At 60.4% G+C, this 15,868-nt stretch overlaps 5 protein-coding genes across 5 annotated transcripts; 2 read left to right on the forward strand and 3 right to left on the reverse strand.

Annotated features, from left to right (window-relative positions):
* Window positions 1–3,024: 3,024 nt before the first annotated feature.
* On the forward strand, window positions 3,025–7,414 carry SDRG_13813 (hypothetical protein). Its single transcript, XM_008619911.1, has 4 exons — window positions 3,025–3,647; window positions 3,695–3,938; window positions 3,985–5,274; window positions 5,321–7,414. The coding sequence occupies exons 1-4, from the start codon at window positions 3,055–3,057 to the stop codon at window positions 7,319–7,321; spliced, it is 4,128 nt and encodes a 1,375-aa protein (XP_008618133.1). The 5' UTR covers window positions 3,025–3,054; the 3' UTR covers window positions 7,322–7,414.
* SDRG_13814 (hypothetical protein) lies at window positions 7,353–13,128 on the reverse strand (the record flags this gene model as incomplete). Its single annotated transcript, XM_008619912.1, has 26 exons — window positions 7,353–7,514; window positions 7,560–7,731; window positions 7,780–7,871; window positions 7,914–8,201; window positions 8,252–8,459; window positions 8,509–8,597; window positions 8,646–8,882; window positions 8,926–9,078; window positions 9,126–9,218; window positions 9,266–9,385; window positions 9,428–9,529; window positions 9,571–9,783; window positions 9,833–10,420; window positions 10,471–10,593; window positions 10,640–10,720; window positions 10,810–10,980; window positions 11,026–11,115; window positions 11,161–11,326; window positions 11,398–11,525; window positions 11,569–11,646; window positions 11,689–11,995; window positions 12,044–12,150; window positions 12,190–12,330; window positions 12,374–12,502; window positions 12,552–12,641; window positions 12,691–13,128. 26 exons carry the CDS (start codon window positions 13,126–13,128, stop codon window positions 7,395–7,397), a joined length of 4,524 nt encoding a protein of 1,507 aa, XP_008618134.1. The 3' UTR covers window positions 7,353–7,394.
* Window positions 13,129–13,207: 79 nt separating this feature from the next.
* SDRG_13815 (hypothetical protein) lies at window positions 13,208–13,999 on the reverse strand. The gene has a single exon (XM_008619913.1). It carries the CDS (start codon window positions 13,947–13,949, stop codon window positions 13,233–13,235), a length of 717 nt encoding a protein of 238 aa, XP_008618135.1. The 5' UTR covers window positions 13,950–13,999; the 3' UTR covers window positions 13,208–13,232.
* Window positions 14,000–14,735: 736 nt separating this feature from the next.
* On the forward strand, window positions 14,736–15,126 carry SDRG_13816 (30S ribosomal protein S21e). The gene has a single exon (XM_008619914.1). The coding sequence runs from the start codon at window positions 14,779–14,781 to the stop codon at window positions 15,016–15,018; it is 240 nt and encodes a 79-aa protein (XP_008618136.1). The 5' UTR covers window positions 14,736–14,778; the 3' UTR covers window positions 15,019–15,126.
* A 194-nt stretch (window positions 15,127–15,320) lies between these two features.
* On the reverse strand, window positions 15,321–15,836 carry SDRG_13817 (hypothetical protein). Its single transcript, XM_008619915.1, has 3 exons — window positions 15,755–15,836; window positions 15,516–15,710; window positions 15,321–15,464 (listed from the first exon to the last, which is right to left on the reverse strand). The coding sequence occupies exons 1-3, from the start codon at window positions 15,803–15,805 to the stop codon at window positions 15,459–15,461; spliced, it is 252 nt and encodes an 83-aa protein (XP_008618137.1). The 5' UTR covers window positions 15,806–15,836; the 3' UTR covers window positions 15,321–15,458.
* Window positions 15,837–15,868: the final 32 nt, after the last annotated feature.

The following is a 15,868-nucleotide window of genomic DNA, read 5'->3' on the forward strand; positions in this document are numbered from 1 at the left end:
ATTTGCTTGAAGCGTGGGTCCAGCATCGCGCAGGAAATACCGAGCTCGTGCGGCGACGGGTCGCGCATGAGCGCAAACGCAATCGCAGCGACGAGCGCCGACTGCACCTTGGAGACGATCGCGCCTGTGACGGCGCACTTTTGCACGAGGCCGCGGAGGTTTTCGAGCACGGGCACAACGACGCCGTAGGTGGCCTCGGGCGACAGCATCGACTCGGCCGTCTCGAACGGCAGAAGGAGTGCGACAAGGCCGTCGAGCTGGCTCTTGTCGGCAGCGAGGAGGTCGAGGACGGCGCCGTCTGTCTGCGCAACCACGAGCTTGAGCATCTCGAGCGTTTGGCGCCAGGGCGAGAGCAGGAGGATGTCTTGGGTGCCGAGGATCGCGGCGGCGGCAGCAGCCTTGTCGAGGAGCGCCGTGGCGTGCGAGAGACCCGACGCCACGATGGTTGCAAGCAGATGCGAGAGCGACGGCAGCACGATGGCGCTACCCATGGGCAGTAGGCTCGTGAGAAGCCCAACGAGGCGCTCGGAAGACGCGAGGAACACCTGGACGCGGCCCTGGACGGCGGGGACGACGCTGTAGAGGCGAGAGAGAAGCGCCATGAGCTGCGAGACGTGGAGGCCGCACGGAAACGTCTCGACGAGCAGTAGCACGCGGTAGGTCGCAAAGTTTTTGTCGACCCAGTGGAGCGTTGTCGCGACCGAGACGACGCCGTTTTCACCTCGTTCCTCAAGCGACAGCGTCAGATGGACGGCGTCGGACGCGATGAGGCGACCGATGGTGTCGCAGCACGCCTTATACTGGTCTTCCAGCATCTGGATCGCGTGCTGTTTGGTGAGACCATGGGGTACGACGGCTTGGAAGAGCGGCGATTGCAACAACCGCAGCGGCAGCGCTTCGTGCAGCAAGAGAAGGAGGAGGCTCCATGAGGCCGGCTTCTTGGTCGACTGTCGAGACGACGCCTTTACGAGCCGCCGCGTGACCCCCTGGAAGAGCGCATCGGACGTTGGCGTGATGCTGCGCTGGGGCGTCGACGCCTGCGACTGCGGCGGCGACGGCGCCGAGCTCAGCGGTGTGTTGGGCTGCGTCGATGCGGACGTGAGTGCGTCCTCCGTGATCTGGTGCTTCCGGTTAAGGTGTAAGCTCATGTTGCTCGTGCCACCCGAGTACTTGTAGCGGCCTTGGTGGCCGTCGGCTTCGCAGTGGTTGCACTGGACGTAGCCGAGGCCATCGAGCGCGTCCGTGTGCGTGAGCGTGAAGTGCTCCCAGACCCAGCTTCGGCTCTTGCGTTTCTTGCGGCTCTCCGCCGGGACCATGGGCGGCGTCGTGTCGATGGGCCGAGGAAGGTTCATGCTGCTCCTCAGTGTTTGGTTGGGAAGCCCTGGCTTTCGACGAGGTTTCGACGAGGAGCCAATCAGGAGCCCCGACGCCGCCATCGTATTGCTGGTGCCATCGATCCGATTGGCTAAAATCCGATGAATTACACCCCCCTATTGGACGACGTAGCCGCTGTCGTCCACAAACGACGCATTCTCTGTGAGCGACTGCAGCTCTCTCAAGTGGCAGCAGAGGTCTAGAAGGTACGACACGAATCTATGGCCTTGCTACAAACTGCGACGCAGTTGTGTCGACGCAAAATGCAGGAATACGTGACCAACTGCCGCCGTCAAACGGAGTTGCAAAGCGCTCCCATGACAAGTTGTCGCAGTGTACAGTACGTCTTTCTTTGTCCCACAATTGATCCACCCCAAGCCTTTCGCTTGTCGTGGCGAAAACGACTATGCATCAAATATCTCTATACCCCGAACCCTATCCGTGAGCATGTGACTGGCTTTGCACGTGAGTACAGTGCCCGTGCACAAGACGGGCAAAGCATTCCCTAGCTACTCGGCGGTCCACGCTCTCGGCATGGTGAGCAGCAGTATCAAGGACAGACCTCGCTCATTCAACCCACAATGGCATCGCCCGACGCGACTACAAACGTCCCCTCGCACGGACCGAAATGCGAAGTTTCGACTGCTGGAGAGCTGTAGCCTATAGGGCTTGGAGAGCGGCGGTCGTGTTGGCATTTGTTTGGCGCACTGCCACTCGGGTTCGAGGCGACGCCCGGCAACGGTTGCTGGTAGATTGAAGTTCAGCAGATTCACTGACGTCCCGGTCGACTAGCAGCGCACAAAGAAGAAGCGAATGTTTCCGACGCAGCTCGGAGAAAGGCCATTCCGTGCAAGAGAACGGAGACGCTTAAATACCAGTCCATACGCGCGCTTGCTTCAAGAGCCGCGCCGTTGGCGTTGGCAGAGCGAACCGATGCTTGTTATCCGGTCAAAACCATATCTTTATCCGGAAACAAACTTACTGGCAGCACAACCGTGTGCTGGGCGACAAGGGCCTTTGACGACGTTCACAAGAGCAGAAGAGATTGTTTTGATTCCTTAAGATGCCATGTGAATGACTGCAAGGCTCGTGTTGATGCTGTGACGTGAACTTGTCCAAGCTGCAGGTCGTTCTGTCAACTTCAGTGTCGGACTTGGCATTTCTCGCGCCACATTGATCCCGAGTCATTTTCTGGCGCGCGTCTGGTTCTCTCGTGCAGCTCCGCTGTCTAGTTCCTTGAACCAGTGGCATCGCAAATGCGATTGCACCAAGCTCGCAAATGGCAGGTTGTTCTTACTCGTCGCGGGACGCAATGAGCGCACGCTTTGAATGCGCGACAGAGTCGCATCGCTGCCAGCATTTCGTCGTCGAGAATGCGTCGTCGACCCTTGCCGACAAAGGCGTCGATACGAAACCAGCGTTGATGCTGACGTGGGACGTGGGCGAGCGTATGGATGATGGTGCCGCGTCTGGGACAGGGCGTCATCCGCGCCGTGCGCTCGTCGCGGCCAATGCATCGCACGACGCAGGATCAGCTTCTTTGCGATGTAGCTGCACGCTCGGAGCTCGCCGTCGAGCTCCACATTGCCCTTGGGGCGACTTTGGAAATCCGGATAACGGTATCCGGTGGCGACTTTTTCTTGGGGTTGCCCACAATCGAGCCAACGACCAAGGACGAAGATGGGGATCCCGCGCTTCTTCCGCTGGGTGAGCGAGCGCTACCCGCAGATCAACCAACGCATCAGCGACGTCTCGCTGCTGCCCGAGTTCGACAACCTCTACCTCGACCTCAATGGCATCATCCACCAGTGCACGCACCCGAACGACCAAGAGGTCTGCGAAGAGCTCGGCGACCCGCAGCAGATCCCGGCCATCTTTGCCTACATCGACCGCATCGTGAGCCAGATCGTCAAGCCCAAGAAACTGCTTTTCCTCGCTGTCGACGGCGTTGCGCCGCGCGCGAAGCTCAACCAGCAGCGCTCACGCCGCTTCCGCGCCGGCATGGAGCTCCACGAGAAGAACTTGTCGCTCCAGCGCGACGGCGACGACGACGAGGCTGCGCCACCGGCTGTGTTGTTTGACTCGAATTGTATCACGCCCGGTACCGAGTTCATGTACCGCCTCTCACTGCATCTCCAGTACTTCATCCGAAAGAAGCTCAAGGAAGACCCGGCATGGCGCAACCTCACGGTGCTTTTCTCGGGGCAGGAAGTTCCGGGTGAAGGCGAGCACAAGATTGTCGAGTACATTCGCCGTACCAAGATGCAACCCGGGTACGTCCTACGGCGCTTCGTTCGTGGATCCTAGCAACCATTCCTAGGTACCCGCCGAACGTTCGTCACTGCATGTACGGCTCGGACGCCGATCTCATGCTCCTCGGGATCATGACGCACGAGCCTCACTTTACGCTGCTCCGCGAAGTCGTCGACTTTTCGGGCGGTCGCCGGTCGCCCAAGGACGAAAACACCAAGAAGATTGTGGCCCGACAGACCAAGGAGCTCGAGTGGCAGCTCGTGCATCTCTCGGTCTTTCGCGAGTACCTCGACATTGAGCTGCGCGCCGACGTAATGTGCGATGCAGTCTCTGCGTGAAGCTGAGGATCCTCATTAGGTGCCCTGGTACGACACGGAGCGGGCGCTGGATGACTTTATCTTTTTGACGTTTCTGCTCGGGAACGATTTCATTCCGCACAGCCCGACGCTCGACATTTCGGAAGATGCGATCGCGCTTCTCCTGGAGCTCTACCGGTCCAAGCTGCCGACATGGGGCGACTACCTCACGAACGGCGGCGCCTTGTCGCATCCGTCGCACCTCGAAGACCTCTGCCGCACAATTGGCGCCATGGAAGAGGACATCCTTACGCACCGCGCCGACGAAGACCGGAAGCGGCAGCAGCGCAGCCGGTATGGCCGCGCGCCGGTCGAGAAACCGATTGTTGTCGATGTTGACGAGCTCGACGAAGAAGACGCGTTTGCGGCCGAGCTCCTGGCGGCGATCGAAGGGCCGCCGACGGACGTGCACGCGGAGATGGCGGTGCTCTCGGGGTCGCCCGAGTTTCAAGCCACCAAGTGGGCGTACTACAAGAGCAAGTTTGGCGTCGCCGACAACCGGCCGGACCTGCTGCGCCACGTCAAGGTCGCGTACGTCGAAGCACTCGTGTGGTGCCTCGGCTACTACTTTCAGGGCGTCCCGTCCTGGTCGTGGTTTTACCCGTTCCACTACTCGCCCATGCTTTCGGACCTCACGGACATTGCCGACATTGTGTCGGAGCTCTACTTGGAGAAGGGCACGCCGTTTCTGCCGTTCCAGCAGCTTCTCTCGACGCTGCCGCCGACGAGCGCGACGCTCGTGCCGGCGCCGTACCAGCAGCTCATGACGGACCCGGCGTCGCCGATCGCCCACTTTTACCCGATGAAGTTTGAGATCGACATGGACGGGAAGCGCAACCCGTGGGAAGGCGTGAACGTGCTTCCGTTCATTGACGCGACGGCGCTGCTCGAGGCCATCGAGCTGTACTGCCCGAACGACCGCCTCACGGACGCCGAGCGCGCGCGCAACACGCCGGGCGTCGCGTACCGCTTCACGTACGACGAGAGCAACTCGGAGACGCTGCCGTCGACGCTGCCGTCCGTCTTTTCCGACGTCCCGCTCTGCCACTCGATGCGCGAAGTGTACACGCTCCCGCCGCTCACGAGCTTTGACTCATCGCTCGTCGACGGCGTCACGATGCCGATTGCGGGCTTTCCGTCGCTGCACGCACTGCCGCTCGAGTCGTCGTACCTCGCGGCCATCGGCGTCAACTGCTTTGGCATGAGCTCCAAGAAGAGGACGATGGTGCTCAAGATTGCCGACGCCACCGAGCCGACGCTCGACGAGGCCCAAGCGCTCCTGGGAACGACGGTACGCAATATGCATTGCCCCTCGAAGCATTCTTATATGACATTAGGTGCATGTCAACTACCCCAACATGCACGAAGCGCTCGTTGTCGCCGTGAGCTCGGCCGACGGCATCGTCCGGCGCAACGACGACGACGGTTCCGTGGACGTGCGTAGCTTCACCGAAACCGAGATGCGGACGTTTACCAAGTCGGCGTCGATCGAAGCGCAGCGGTACCTCAACGGCCGCGCGATTCCCGGCACGGGCGGCGTGCGCATTGGGACCATCCGTGCTTTCTTGCACGTGCGCCCGCTCCAGGGCATGGTCACGGACGCTGGCTCGGGCGCAACGACCAAGCTCTTTGGCGATGACGAAGTCCAGATTCCGTTTCAATTGGCTGCGACGTCGCTCGCGACCGTGGATGCGCGGTTTGTTGAAACACCGGCACTCTCGCACGTCGAGCGCTTCCCGCTGCAAACTCCGGTGCTCATGCTGGCCGACGGCGCCCGCGGTCTCGTCACGGGGCATCAGGACGACGGTACGGTCGACGTTAGCGTCGAGACATTGACGCCCGAGCCGCCGTTTGGGTATGCGATCGCCGAAGCCATTGCCGACAAGTTCTTTCCGAGCCATGTCGTGAGTCATCGCCTTGGCATTACGCCATCGACGCTGGGGCGCGTCACGGGCTCGCTACTCGTCAACCCTGGTCGGTACGATATCGGCTTGAACATCAAGTACAAGAAGGAGCTTATGCTGCCTGGCTACTGTCGCTACGAGCCAAAGGCGCGCGACGATCGCCCGGTGTGGGGCTCGGGCGACTCGGTGGCCATCGTCGGCAGCGACGCGGTCTCTGCGTCTGCGGTCGTTGAAGGTGCTTGGGAGTATAGCGACAAGGCGTTCCACCTCCTTCTTGCGTTCCAGCGCAAGTTTCCCCGCGTGTTTGCCGCCGTCGAGAGCCTTCCGTACGCGGCCACGTACGACGGCGCGGCGTTTTTGAGCGTTGCGCCCGCGCTGGTCAAGCCGCAATTGGAAGCAATTCGGACGTACCTCGGTCAGCTGGACATTGCGACGATGCCGCTCGTGCCCGTGACGTCGACGACGCTCTCGGCGGCCGCGGTTCGCGCGATCGAAAAGGCCGGTGAAATCCGCGCGACGCAGTCGGCGGCGACCGCCAAGACGGCGGTGAACGTGCCCACGTCGGCCATCTTCCGAGCGGTGGGCTCCAACTACGATCTCTCGGCGTCGCTCGTGGGTTCGGGTGTGACGCCCGTGCTTGGCGATCGCGTCGTGAACCTCGCCGCTCGCAGTGTGCCATTTGGCCTCAAAGGCACCGTTGTCGCGACGCATGCTGTGAGCGGCTGCGTTGAAGTCGTTTTTGACACGACGTTTAGCGGCGGGTCCAGCCTGCATGGGCTCTGTGCTCCGCACCGTGGCAAGCTCGTGCCGTGGTCGGCGATGCTCCGCATCTCGACCAAGCCGGGTTCGCCACCGACGGCGCTCCCGAGTCCAAAGCCCAGAGCCAAGCCGGTGCCGAAAGCCAAGGTCAGCCCGACGGCGACAACGGGTGTCGCGCCGACGGACAAGCTCAGTCCGCCGACCAAGGCCAAGGCCAAGCCCCAAAAGACGCCCAAGGCCCAGGAGAAGGGTGTGCCGCAGCTGGCCAAGCAGCCGCCGGCCCCGCCGTCCACGGACAAGATGTCGCAGCTCATCCACAAATGGGCGGCCGAGGAAGAGCAAAAGAAGAGCACTGTGAACCGCGACTTGACGGCCGCGCCTGCGTCGTCAATGGCGCACTACTTCCAGCAGCTTCAGCAGGCCCGCCCCGAGCCAACGGCCAAGCCCACGCTCCTGCAGCCGACGGCCGCGCCGTTCCAGCCGCCGTTGCCGCCGCAGCCCCCGCTTCCGCCGACGCCTGCGTACCAGCAGCCGCCCATGTACATGGCTCCGCCGCCGCAACCAGCGTACATGCCGCCGTCGCGCACCCCCGCCGTGGTGACGTCGGCGTCGGGTTTGCTCTTGCCCGCGCAAGTCCTTCGCTCCAAGTTCAACCAGCCGGCTGCGAAAGAGTAAAGTGTGACGCATCGTATACAAAATGCCATCAAGACAAATGGTTTCCATCCGATTCAGTGCAGTTAACGAGAGACTAGTGATTGATCGCGGAGAAGAAGGTTTTGGACGGGAGACGCTGCGGCGGTGCCACGAGGCTTTGACGCATGGAGCTCCGGGGCACGACAATGTGGCTGGGTCGCATTGATGCTCGCGTCTAGTAGCTGTGTGTCGTACCAGGTCGCGACCAGTGACGCTATACCTCGTGGGACGACTGGCGCAGCGTCTCGGCCGTTGGGTTTTGCAAGAACCGAGCGATCGACGTGCGCTTCGACATTGGAACGGGCTCGACCAGTCTCGGCGGCAACGCACTTGGCGACACGGGAGGTACGGGCGCTGGTCGTGGTGCTGGTGTTTCTGGCGGACGAACAAACCTACAAGTCGGTACGCTTAGCTACGTGGTGTGATGGGACGATGGCAACTTTGGCGGCGCGTGCACGAGTGCTGTGTAAGTCTGATGCGGCGCAAACGTCATCCAAACCACCGAGAGACTCGACGACCACGCGCAGTGCACCTACGCCAACGGCGTTGCAGCGGCTGGTGATTTCTGCCGCACCTGCGTCGGCACGTCGGCTGCCGGCGTCTGCAAAAACTTGGTTGGTGCCAGTCTCTTGTCGGTCGCACCCAGAACGACCGCAGCGCCGTTCGCCATAATCTCGCTCGGCACCATGGCCACAGACCCGAGGTCGCCCCAGATGTATACCACCGACATAGTCACGGCTGCTTTCGCAGTCACGACCGCGACAGAGCCGTGTAGCCCTGCCGTGAGCGATGTCACCGCAAGTCCGTCCAGCGCACGAAGCCTGGTCGGCGCAAAGCGATCACGAACGTCCCCGAGCCCGAGCTATGTCGACGACGATGGTATCTTCTTGAAGTGAGAGAATGGGTGGGTACCTGGCCTCTGGCGTTGTGACCCCACGCAAACGTATGGCCGCAGCGTGAAAGTGCCAACACATGCTGGGCGCCGCAGCTCACAGAGGCCACCAGGACGGACTTGGCTGCAATCGACACGGCCAATGCGGTCGGTGTCGCAACGCGAGTCATTTGGTCGCCGAGGCCGAGTTCGCCGTGCGTACCTTCGCCCCACGCAAACAGCGTGCCTCTACAACACACATCATCGTTGAATGGCGCCGAATGCACTCTTCGAGTACCCAGCGCTAAGCGCGACCGAGAAGCTGCTGCCGGCAGCGACAGCAACAAAGCGAGTGGGCGGCGACACTTTTTGAGGCAGGCGTCCCATCTGCAAAGAGATATCAACGACGAAGCTAGAGAAGCCACACCAGCGTACCGAATGGCCCCAGCCGTAGAGCGCGCCGGTTTCGAGCAGGGCAACCGTGTGGGCGCCACCGACTGCGATGGCTACAACGCGCCGCTGCGAGACGGACACGCGCGTCGGCGTCGACGCCACCTGGAGATGCCCGAGGCCGAGTTGGCCGTGCTTGTTGCCACCCCACGAGTAGACACTCCCGTTCGCACACAGGGCAACCGCATGGTCTTGACCGACTGCAAGCGACGTCACCGGTGCCTGAAGACAATGGAATCGTCGCAATGTCGTCGATAATATGTACCTCGAGCAGCGTCCGAGGAATGGCCCCGGCTTTGGTCGCCCCCAGTTGCCCCTTGTCGTTCCAGCCGACGCTGAAGAGCTGACCTTGCGCCGACAAGAACATCGAGTGGGCTTCGCCAATACCCATGGCAACGACTGGCTTGCCCAACGTGCGCTGCCCCGAACCACGTTAGCACTACCACGGCCACCTTATGAAAATACCTCAATGTCGGCCCACCGGGCTGCCCACGAGGGTTTGTAAATGCGCGACACGTCGGCCGTCGCTTCAAATGCCACAACCACGTTGCGGGCGACCTAGAGCGTCGTTGCTACTCTCGAATACCAGCAGAAAGGAGAGGTACGGGCTGCTTGCACCAGCGCGATGCATTCAGTCGCGAGAGCGCACTGCTTTCGCGGGCCACTTCGCTGCGGAGGCGCGCGGAGGTCTCGGCAGCCATGGCGTCGAGCGCCGCCCGGTGCAGCTACGTGCAGGTGTCGATAGAGTCGTGCAGAAGTTCTTGCACCTCGTTGCGAACGAGGAAACCGCGGGCAGCTGCTTGAATCTTGAGACGCATGGCCAGTGTCTTGATCGCTGCTCTGTGTTGTGCTACACGTCGGCTCCAGCGCTACACAAAGATTTACAAGGGTTTAAGGTGCTAGAATGAACCTGGAGGGTGGTCGCAGCGCGGCGAGCGCGCTGGAAGAACGAAGTCGCACGGAGCATGCGGGTCCACGACTGTAGCTTTTGCGCTGCGGCGAGTGTCACGCGGATGCGCCGCTTGATGCTCAGAATGTGCATCACCATGGCCATGTCTTGCCGCACGCGAAAGCCTCGGTACAGTGCTTGCACCCGGAGAGCAAGCACGAGTAGGAGCAGAGGCTACTCACAGTATTGCGCGTCCAATACATCAACAAGCAAGCGTCGGTACCGGAAGAGAGGACGACCGCGGTCGCTGCGCACTTGGCGACGCCGCGACAACGACCGTAGAGTCGATTGCCAGAGTTAACTCCGTCGATGGACCGAGCGACTTGGTCCGGGCCATGAGTGGCGGCATCGTGGGGCTCGGTGGCGCCGATGACTCGATGATCAGTGAAGTTGTCGTCGCCGTAACAGTCGCGTTCGGTGACGAAGCAAGACTTGCAACACGTTGTAAGGAAGCAACGCTTGGTGAGGAAGCAGCTGCCCGAGGCTCGGCGATACCCGGAGTCGATGTCTCCAATGACCCGAGCTCAGCCACCGGCAGGGTCATTGTCGATGGCAGCGGCATCACAGGCGCCGCATCGACTGGGGACTCGGGCAACGGTAGGTGCGTCGCATCATCTGCAATCGGCGGCTTGGAGTTGCGACGTACTGACTTGCGCGCCGACGGTGTACGTCGGGCCTTCCACGCCTCGTAGCGCGACTGTATCGGGCGATGGTTACGTCGCTTGTACGCTCGCCACGTCATCGCAATCGTCCTGACAGCCGCACGCAACGTGTGGAAGCGCGCTCGGACAAAGTGGCCGCGCCAGTGTTTCTAGCACATTTTAGTTGGTATGTTGGACGCTGCAGAGCACAAGGCGGCACCTGCAGTAGCGCCGCGTCGTGGTCGACGACGGCTTGCAACGTCGCTTGCATCGACTCGATCGTGTCGATCCCTGCCTTGCGCAAAAAGAGGAATCGGTCCCCGAGCTGCACCGTCTCGGGGCGCTACGCATGGATATCAAATCGACGGTCTGCAAGTGAATGGGCCAACAGGTAGACACGCCATCTCTGCGTGTTGCCAGAGCCGGTCGAGAAGCCCTTCGCAGCGCAGACGCAGGTCCGTTGGCGGCACCTAATAATACCTGAATCGCTGGCGTGCAACGTCATCAGTATACCTACAAGGACAAAATCAGCGGGGGTTCAATTGTCGACGAGATGTACCGCCAAGGGCTTGAGGAAGCGTTCCAGACACGCAAACTGGCTTAGAAACTCGGGAAAGGTCGTGCGGTAGCAATAGCCCGTCTGCCGAAGTCGCACGACGTCCAGAATGCCGAGGCGCTGAAGCTGATCAGCAACGACCACCGCATCGAACGTCCCAGGCGTCCGCGACGGCTAATACGCGCCTCTATGGCCGCTGCGTGCAGTGAATGAAGGTACCTGAAGGCATTTGATAAAGTGGGGCTCGGTGCGGCACAGTGAAATGCAAAGCCGCTCAATGTCGGCGCTAAATTTGCCGGCCACCGTCACCTAGAGCCACATGAGACGCGTTCCCCAGCCAGACTCGGAGAAAACCGGTGCCGGTGCGGGCTCGAGGGGGCTGCTGAGCGCCGCGGCGATGCACGCCTGGATGATGGCGACGAGATTCTTGGGCACATCATTCTTGTTGTCGCGGACAAACGTCCTCGCGTCGTAGACGACGTCGCCGCCCGTGTGCCGCACGATGAAACGATCGGGTGCGCTGCCGACGCGGGCGAATTTAGCGTGGTCGCCAAAGACAGTCTCCAGTTTCTAGGGCGGATACTCGTGTACAGTTCGTAGAGACCGTTGCTGGATACCGCGATGAAGGCAGCCGAGTCGGCTCCGTGGCGCTGCGCTGACGTGTGTTCGAGGATGCTCAAAAGGCACTGCGGCTGCTTGTCGAGGAGGTCGAGCACGCTCTACAGCACACGTTCAATGCGACTCATCGCCGACGCAGCGCACTTGGTTGTCGTGAAAGTCGAGCGACGGCGCTGCGATCTTCTCGGCCGCGTAAATGCGCTGCTCGAGCTTGAACGTAAACTACACAATTGTGAGGGTATCCTAGACAACAGGTAATAATACTTGGACGAAAAACTGGTGCAGCTTCTCGCTAGCGTAGTGTCGGCAAAGCTGAACGAGTCCGTGGGTCGCCGACGGCGCCAAATCAAGGCCAAAGAGGTCGCACACTTCAATCGACTTGGTGCTCGACGTTGCACTGGGCGGGCCCAGATTTTGGTTCAACCGCCGCGCGAGGCTTAAAACGAGGTGCTTGTACAAGCCTTGCGCAAGCGCATCCCGCGCGACAGCAAGTGGCGTCTGGAGTCTGAGCTCGACCGCCAGCGACCCTTTCGGTAACTCCAAGAGGGTTTCGATCGCCGCGACGTCCGTCCTAGATCTCCGAGATAACGCACGCGTCATGAGAATCATTAGCAAGTACAGGCACGCGTCGCCATCATCCAACGCAAGGTTGCCGAGCAGCAAGATGGCTGCGAGGACACGCAGAATACCGTCGACGCAAGCGATACCGCAAGCCTCGAGCGCCGCCTACGCGATGTGAACGCAAATCATCTCCAAGGGTATTACTCTCGTGTCCTGAAGTCGGCCCTGGGGAGCGCCCGTGGGGACGAATGCGTACATAGGGTGCAGCAAGTGCAGCGATATCTTCTCCGTCGGCGAGAGATCGTGCACGAGCTGGTGCAAAACATCAAACGTGCCCTCGCTTTCCTAACCGCAACAGGTAAAAGAACGCTCGTTGCTCGAGTAGTACCGGACACGCCGTGATGCGCGCGGCGTCGACGAGGTAGCACTCGGTCGCGCACCCGACGAGGCAGCCGTCGTCGTCAAAGAGCACTTTGGTCGACTTGCCAAAGCGGGACGCCGTCGCATTCGCGGCCGTCTACCCAGCAACGTACAATCTTTGGTTGTTGCAATGCATTGCGCCGTACGCGAGCGGAGCCAAACGCCTCGAGGACGACGAGGGACGCGGTCAGCGGCAGCACGCGCTCTCGCTGCGACACGACGGCCTCGCCAATGTGCTAGGTAATGGACGGCTCACTCATGTACATATCTGCAGACAGGACGTACAGCCAGGACAGCGCGCGCGATAGACGACTTGCCGGCGCCGCTGTCGCCCGAGATGAGGATCGTCTGGTGCTTTCGCCCGAACGGCGTGCGTAGCTGCTGCAGCGCGCCGTCGACGAGCGCAAGCAGAGCTCGTGGCGGCTGCGTCATTGGGATCGCTGGGCGGAGTGCCACAAGCACCGAGTGACCGGCAAACGTCACGTGCTCGCCCAGTTCGAAGCGCCGCTGTAACGCGTCAAGCACTGCGGGCTCGTGAGCGTGCGCCAAGCTCGTGAGGTCCTCCGGAGCGTCGGCCTCGGCGTCATCGAGCGGCCATGTGGCTGTCGTGGATAGCGGAAGAGCCACGGATGGACGCCCGTCGGTACGCACGACATCACCGTCCAGTGTCGCCGGCACGTACAGACGGCGGCCGACCTGCGGGTTCTTGACCCACACACGCATGGGCTAGAAAGTGCCAAACTGTACCAAGCCAAGGAGTTTCGCGCGAAACCAACTACGCACTGCCCATGGGACGCCATCGTACAGATCAAGTCGACGTATTAGCATTAGGTTCTCTGCTTCTTCTTGGGCTGCGGCCCGTCTTCGTCGTCGCTCTCCTCGGCCTCCTTGGTCTCTTCTTCGCCGTCGCGCTCATCCGCCTGCTTTGTCTCCACTTCGTCCTCCTGTGCCTCCTTCGTTTCTTCTTCATCTCCGACGTCCGAGCGGTCGTCGTCTTCTTTGGGTGCCCACACAGCCCCGGCGGCGGCGTCGTTCCGGCGCTCACGCATGATTTGGATTGCTGCGAGGTGTTGGCCGTACTTGTTGCCAAAGATGTTGTGGTAGCCCGCGGGCCCAGACGCGCAGCCGCGGCACCCCGAGTGACGCTCCTGCACGAGCTGGCCGTCGGCGAGCTGCTGGCGGGGTACACGGCAAATGCTTACGGTGCCATAGTTGTAGTTTTTCGGGTTGATCGCAAACGTGCTGCAGAGGCGCTCGTAGCCCGGCTTCTTCCACTTGGCAATCAAGTTGGCGTCCGCGAGCTTCATGCGCAGGCAGTAGTCGTACACCTCCTTGGAGATCTTCTCGTACTTGTAGTACATGTCGTAAACGTAGCGGCTGCGCTGCCAATTGATCTGGTGGATCGGCCAGAGCACTTCACACTTGCGGAGACCGTCGTGCGGGTCGTTCATGCGCTCACGCAGCTCGCTCTCGAGCGCGTCCATGACCGGTGCGAGGTACTCGTAGCCCGGCGGCGCCCGACCCTTCTTCGTGAGGCGCGACATCGACCTGCTTCCGTGGTTGTGCCAACCGTACACTGCAAAATGAATATAGTGTTACTTAGCTATATAGTGTGATAACATCCTTGCCCTCAGGCTTGGAGCACAGGCTTGGAGCAAGAGCATGAAGTGAGATCGGTTTGATGCGGGAGAGCTAAGAAGAGTCTTACATCTTCCGCATGAGTCGCGTTGATTAGCGCTCCGTTATCACTCATCGTGCTAGTACGAGTGCTTCAAATCCGGAAGTTATGCAGTTTGTATCCTTCCTGGACATGTTCACTTGCGCACCCCAAACCCTCTTGATCAGACTTGATGTTACCCGCTGTAGGGACCGAAGCTGCGCTGCAGTGCTGCATGTATTGTCTTGGTCGTTCAGGTGCAGTACTAGTTTGCTGCGAACGACCAGCTTTGGCGACAGCGCATCGCCCAAACCTCGATTTTGACACATTGCTAAACGCGACTTGTCACTCGCAAGAGGAAGATCTGTGAGCGCGATTGATACTACTCACAGTGCGTACCCTTTGGTCGCTCGATGAGCTTGATGGTGACATTTCATTTGGAATTGGGAACACTTCAACTTGACGGAGGATCGTTGTACACTAATTGGTTGTCTGTGAAATATTGTCCGGTCGCGAGCCCGGAGAGAAATCCGGACTTCGATAAATGGCATATTGAAATCAAGTGAAAACGGTTGGTGAAAGGACGGCCGGTGCCAGAGATGCACTTGATCTTTGTATGCATGGCAGGTAACGTACACACTGGTTGGTTGGGAGGCAGCAGCAAGGCTTGGGATTTGGTCTAAAAAAATCACTTGTGAATTTACAACCTTTTCAACATGCAAAACTCGGCTGGCCAGAACATCGACCTCTACATCCCGCGCAAGTGCTCGTGGACGAACCGCATCCTCGCGGCCAAGGACCACGCTTCGGTGCAGATCGCCGTCGCCCAGGTCGATGCCAACGGTGTCTACACCGGCCACAACGACGTCTACGCGCTCGCCGGCTACATCCGCAACAAGGGTGAGGGCGACCACGCCTTGACCGAATTGGCCCGCCGCGCCGAGGAGAAGAACTAAATTCTCTCTTCTTCGTAACACCATGCAAATGCAAGTCTGCTATTTCGGGTTGTACTCCTTCCTATCTATTCGCTGTAATACACACATCACGGCTTCAGTCTTCTCGCATCGGGCCAACATGGCCCCAAGTCCAAGCACCAGCACGGGTCAGCACCTCGAGTGCAAGGTTGACCCCTCGTCTGCCAGTCGACAAGCTTGCCGCGTCGTCGAATCGAGAGCTCGACCTACTCTTTCTTCTCGATGTTACTGCGTCGTCGCTGACGAGCGCGAGCCGATTGGGATGCAGTGCCCAGCGAATCGAAGGTGTATTCAAGTAGATCATCATATTACGTCGCAGCCGTTAGTGCACTCTATCGGGAACGACGTTGGGTTATGTAGTTGAACGTTGCCGGGCACAAGTACGGGCTAGTGTCGTCTAGTCTTCCCGAAGGATCGGCGACTTAGCCCTACAAAGCTCGCACATGAGCACCCACACGTAATAGGCCGTGTCGTCATACCCGCTGGCCGCGCTGCTGAATCGCACCCGACACAATCTTCATCGTGTCAATGTAGCGCTCGACGCAGAGCGAGAGGCACTGCTGCTGCTTGTTGTCGAGGCGGTCCTGCGGGCGCGTGATGCACTTGTTAAAGCATTTCTCCTGGACCGCCTTGGTCAGCTCCTGCATGGCCTGCTGCTGGACTTCCATGCGCACCTACGCCGGTCATGAGCAGCCGTCGTCGTCATGGCGCAACAGACTTGGGCGATGATCTCATCCTTCTGCTGCGACGTCAGGTTGCGCTCGTCCATGCTTGCTGCAATTCGTTGTCTTCCAACCAAACACCCTTTCGGGTCCGGATACAAGCCTTATTA

This window comes from Saprolegnia diclina, assembly GCF_000281045.1.
Source record: "Saprolegnia diclina VS20 unplaced genomic scaffold supercont1.63, whole genome shotgun sequence".
NCBI lineage: Eukaryota > Oomycota > Saprolegniomycetes > Saprolegniales > Saprolegniaceae > Saprolegnia > Saprolegnia diclina.

Excerpts from the sequence above, each read along its gene's own strand:
- SDRG_13813 (XM_008619911.1), top strand. The coding sequence starts at position 3,055 with ATGGGGATCCCGCGCTTCTTCCGCTGGGTGAGCGAGCGCTACCCGCAG. Across the intron at positions 3,648-3,694 it reads CGTACCAAGATGCAACCCGG|GTACCCGCCGAACGTTCGTC; the intron begins GTACGTCCTACG and ends AACCATTCCTAG. Across the intron at positions 5,275-5,320 it reads AAGCGCTCCTGGGAACGACG|GTGCATGTCAACTACCCCAA; the intron begins GTACGCAATATG and ends ATATGACATTAG.
- SDRG_13815 (XM_008619913.1), bottom strand. The coding sequence starts at position 13,949 with ATGTCGCGCCTCACGAAGAAGGGTCGGGCGCCGCCGGGCTACGAGTAC.
- SDRG_13816 (XM_008619914.1), top strand. The coding sequence starts at position 14,779 with ATGCAAAACTCGGCTGGCCAGAACATCGACCTCTACATCCCGCGCAAG.
- SDRG_13817 (XM_008619915.1), bottom strand. The coding sequence starts at position 15,805 with ATGGACGAGCGCAACCTGACGTCGCAGCAGAAGGATGAGATCATCGCC. Across the intron at positions 15,711-15,754 it reads AGGATGAGATCATCGCCCAA|GTGCGCATGGAAGTCCAGCA; the intron begins GTCTGTTGCGCC and ends TGACCGGCGTAG.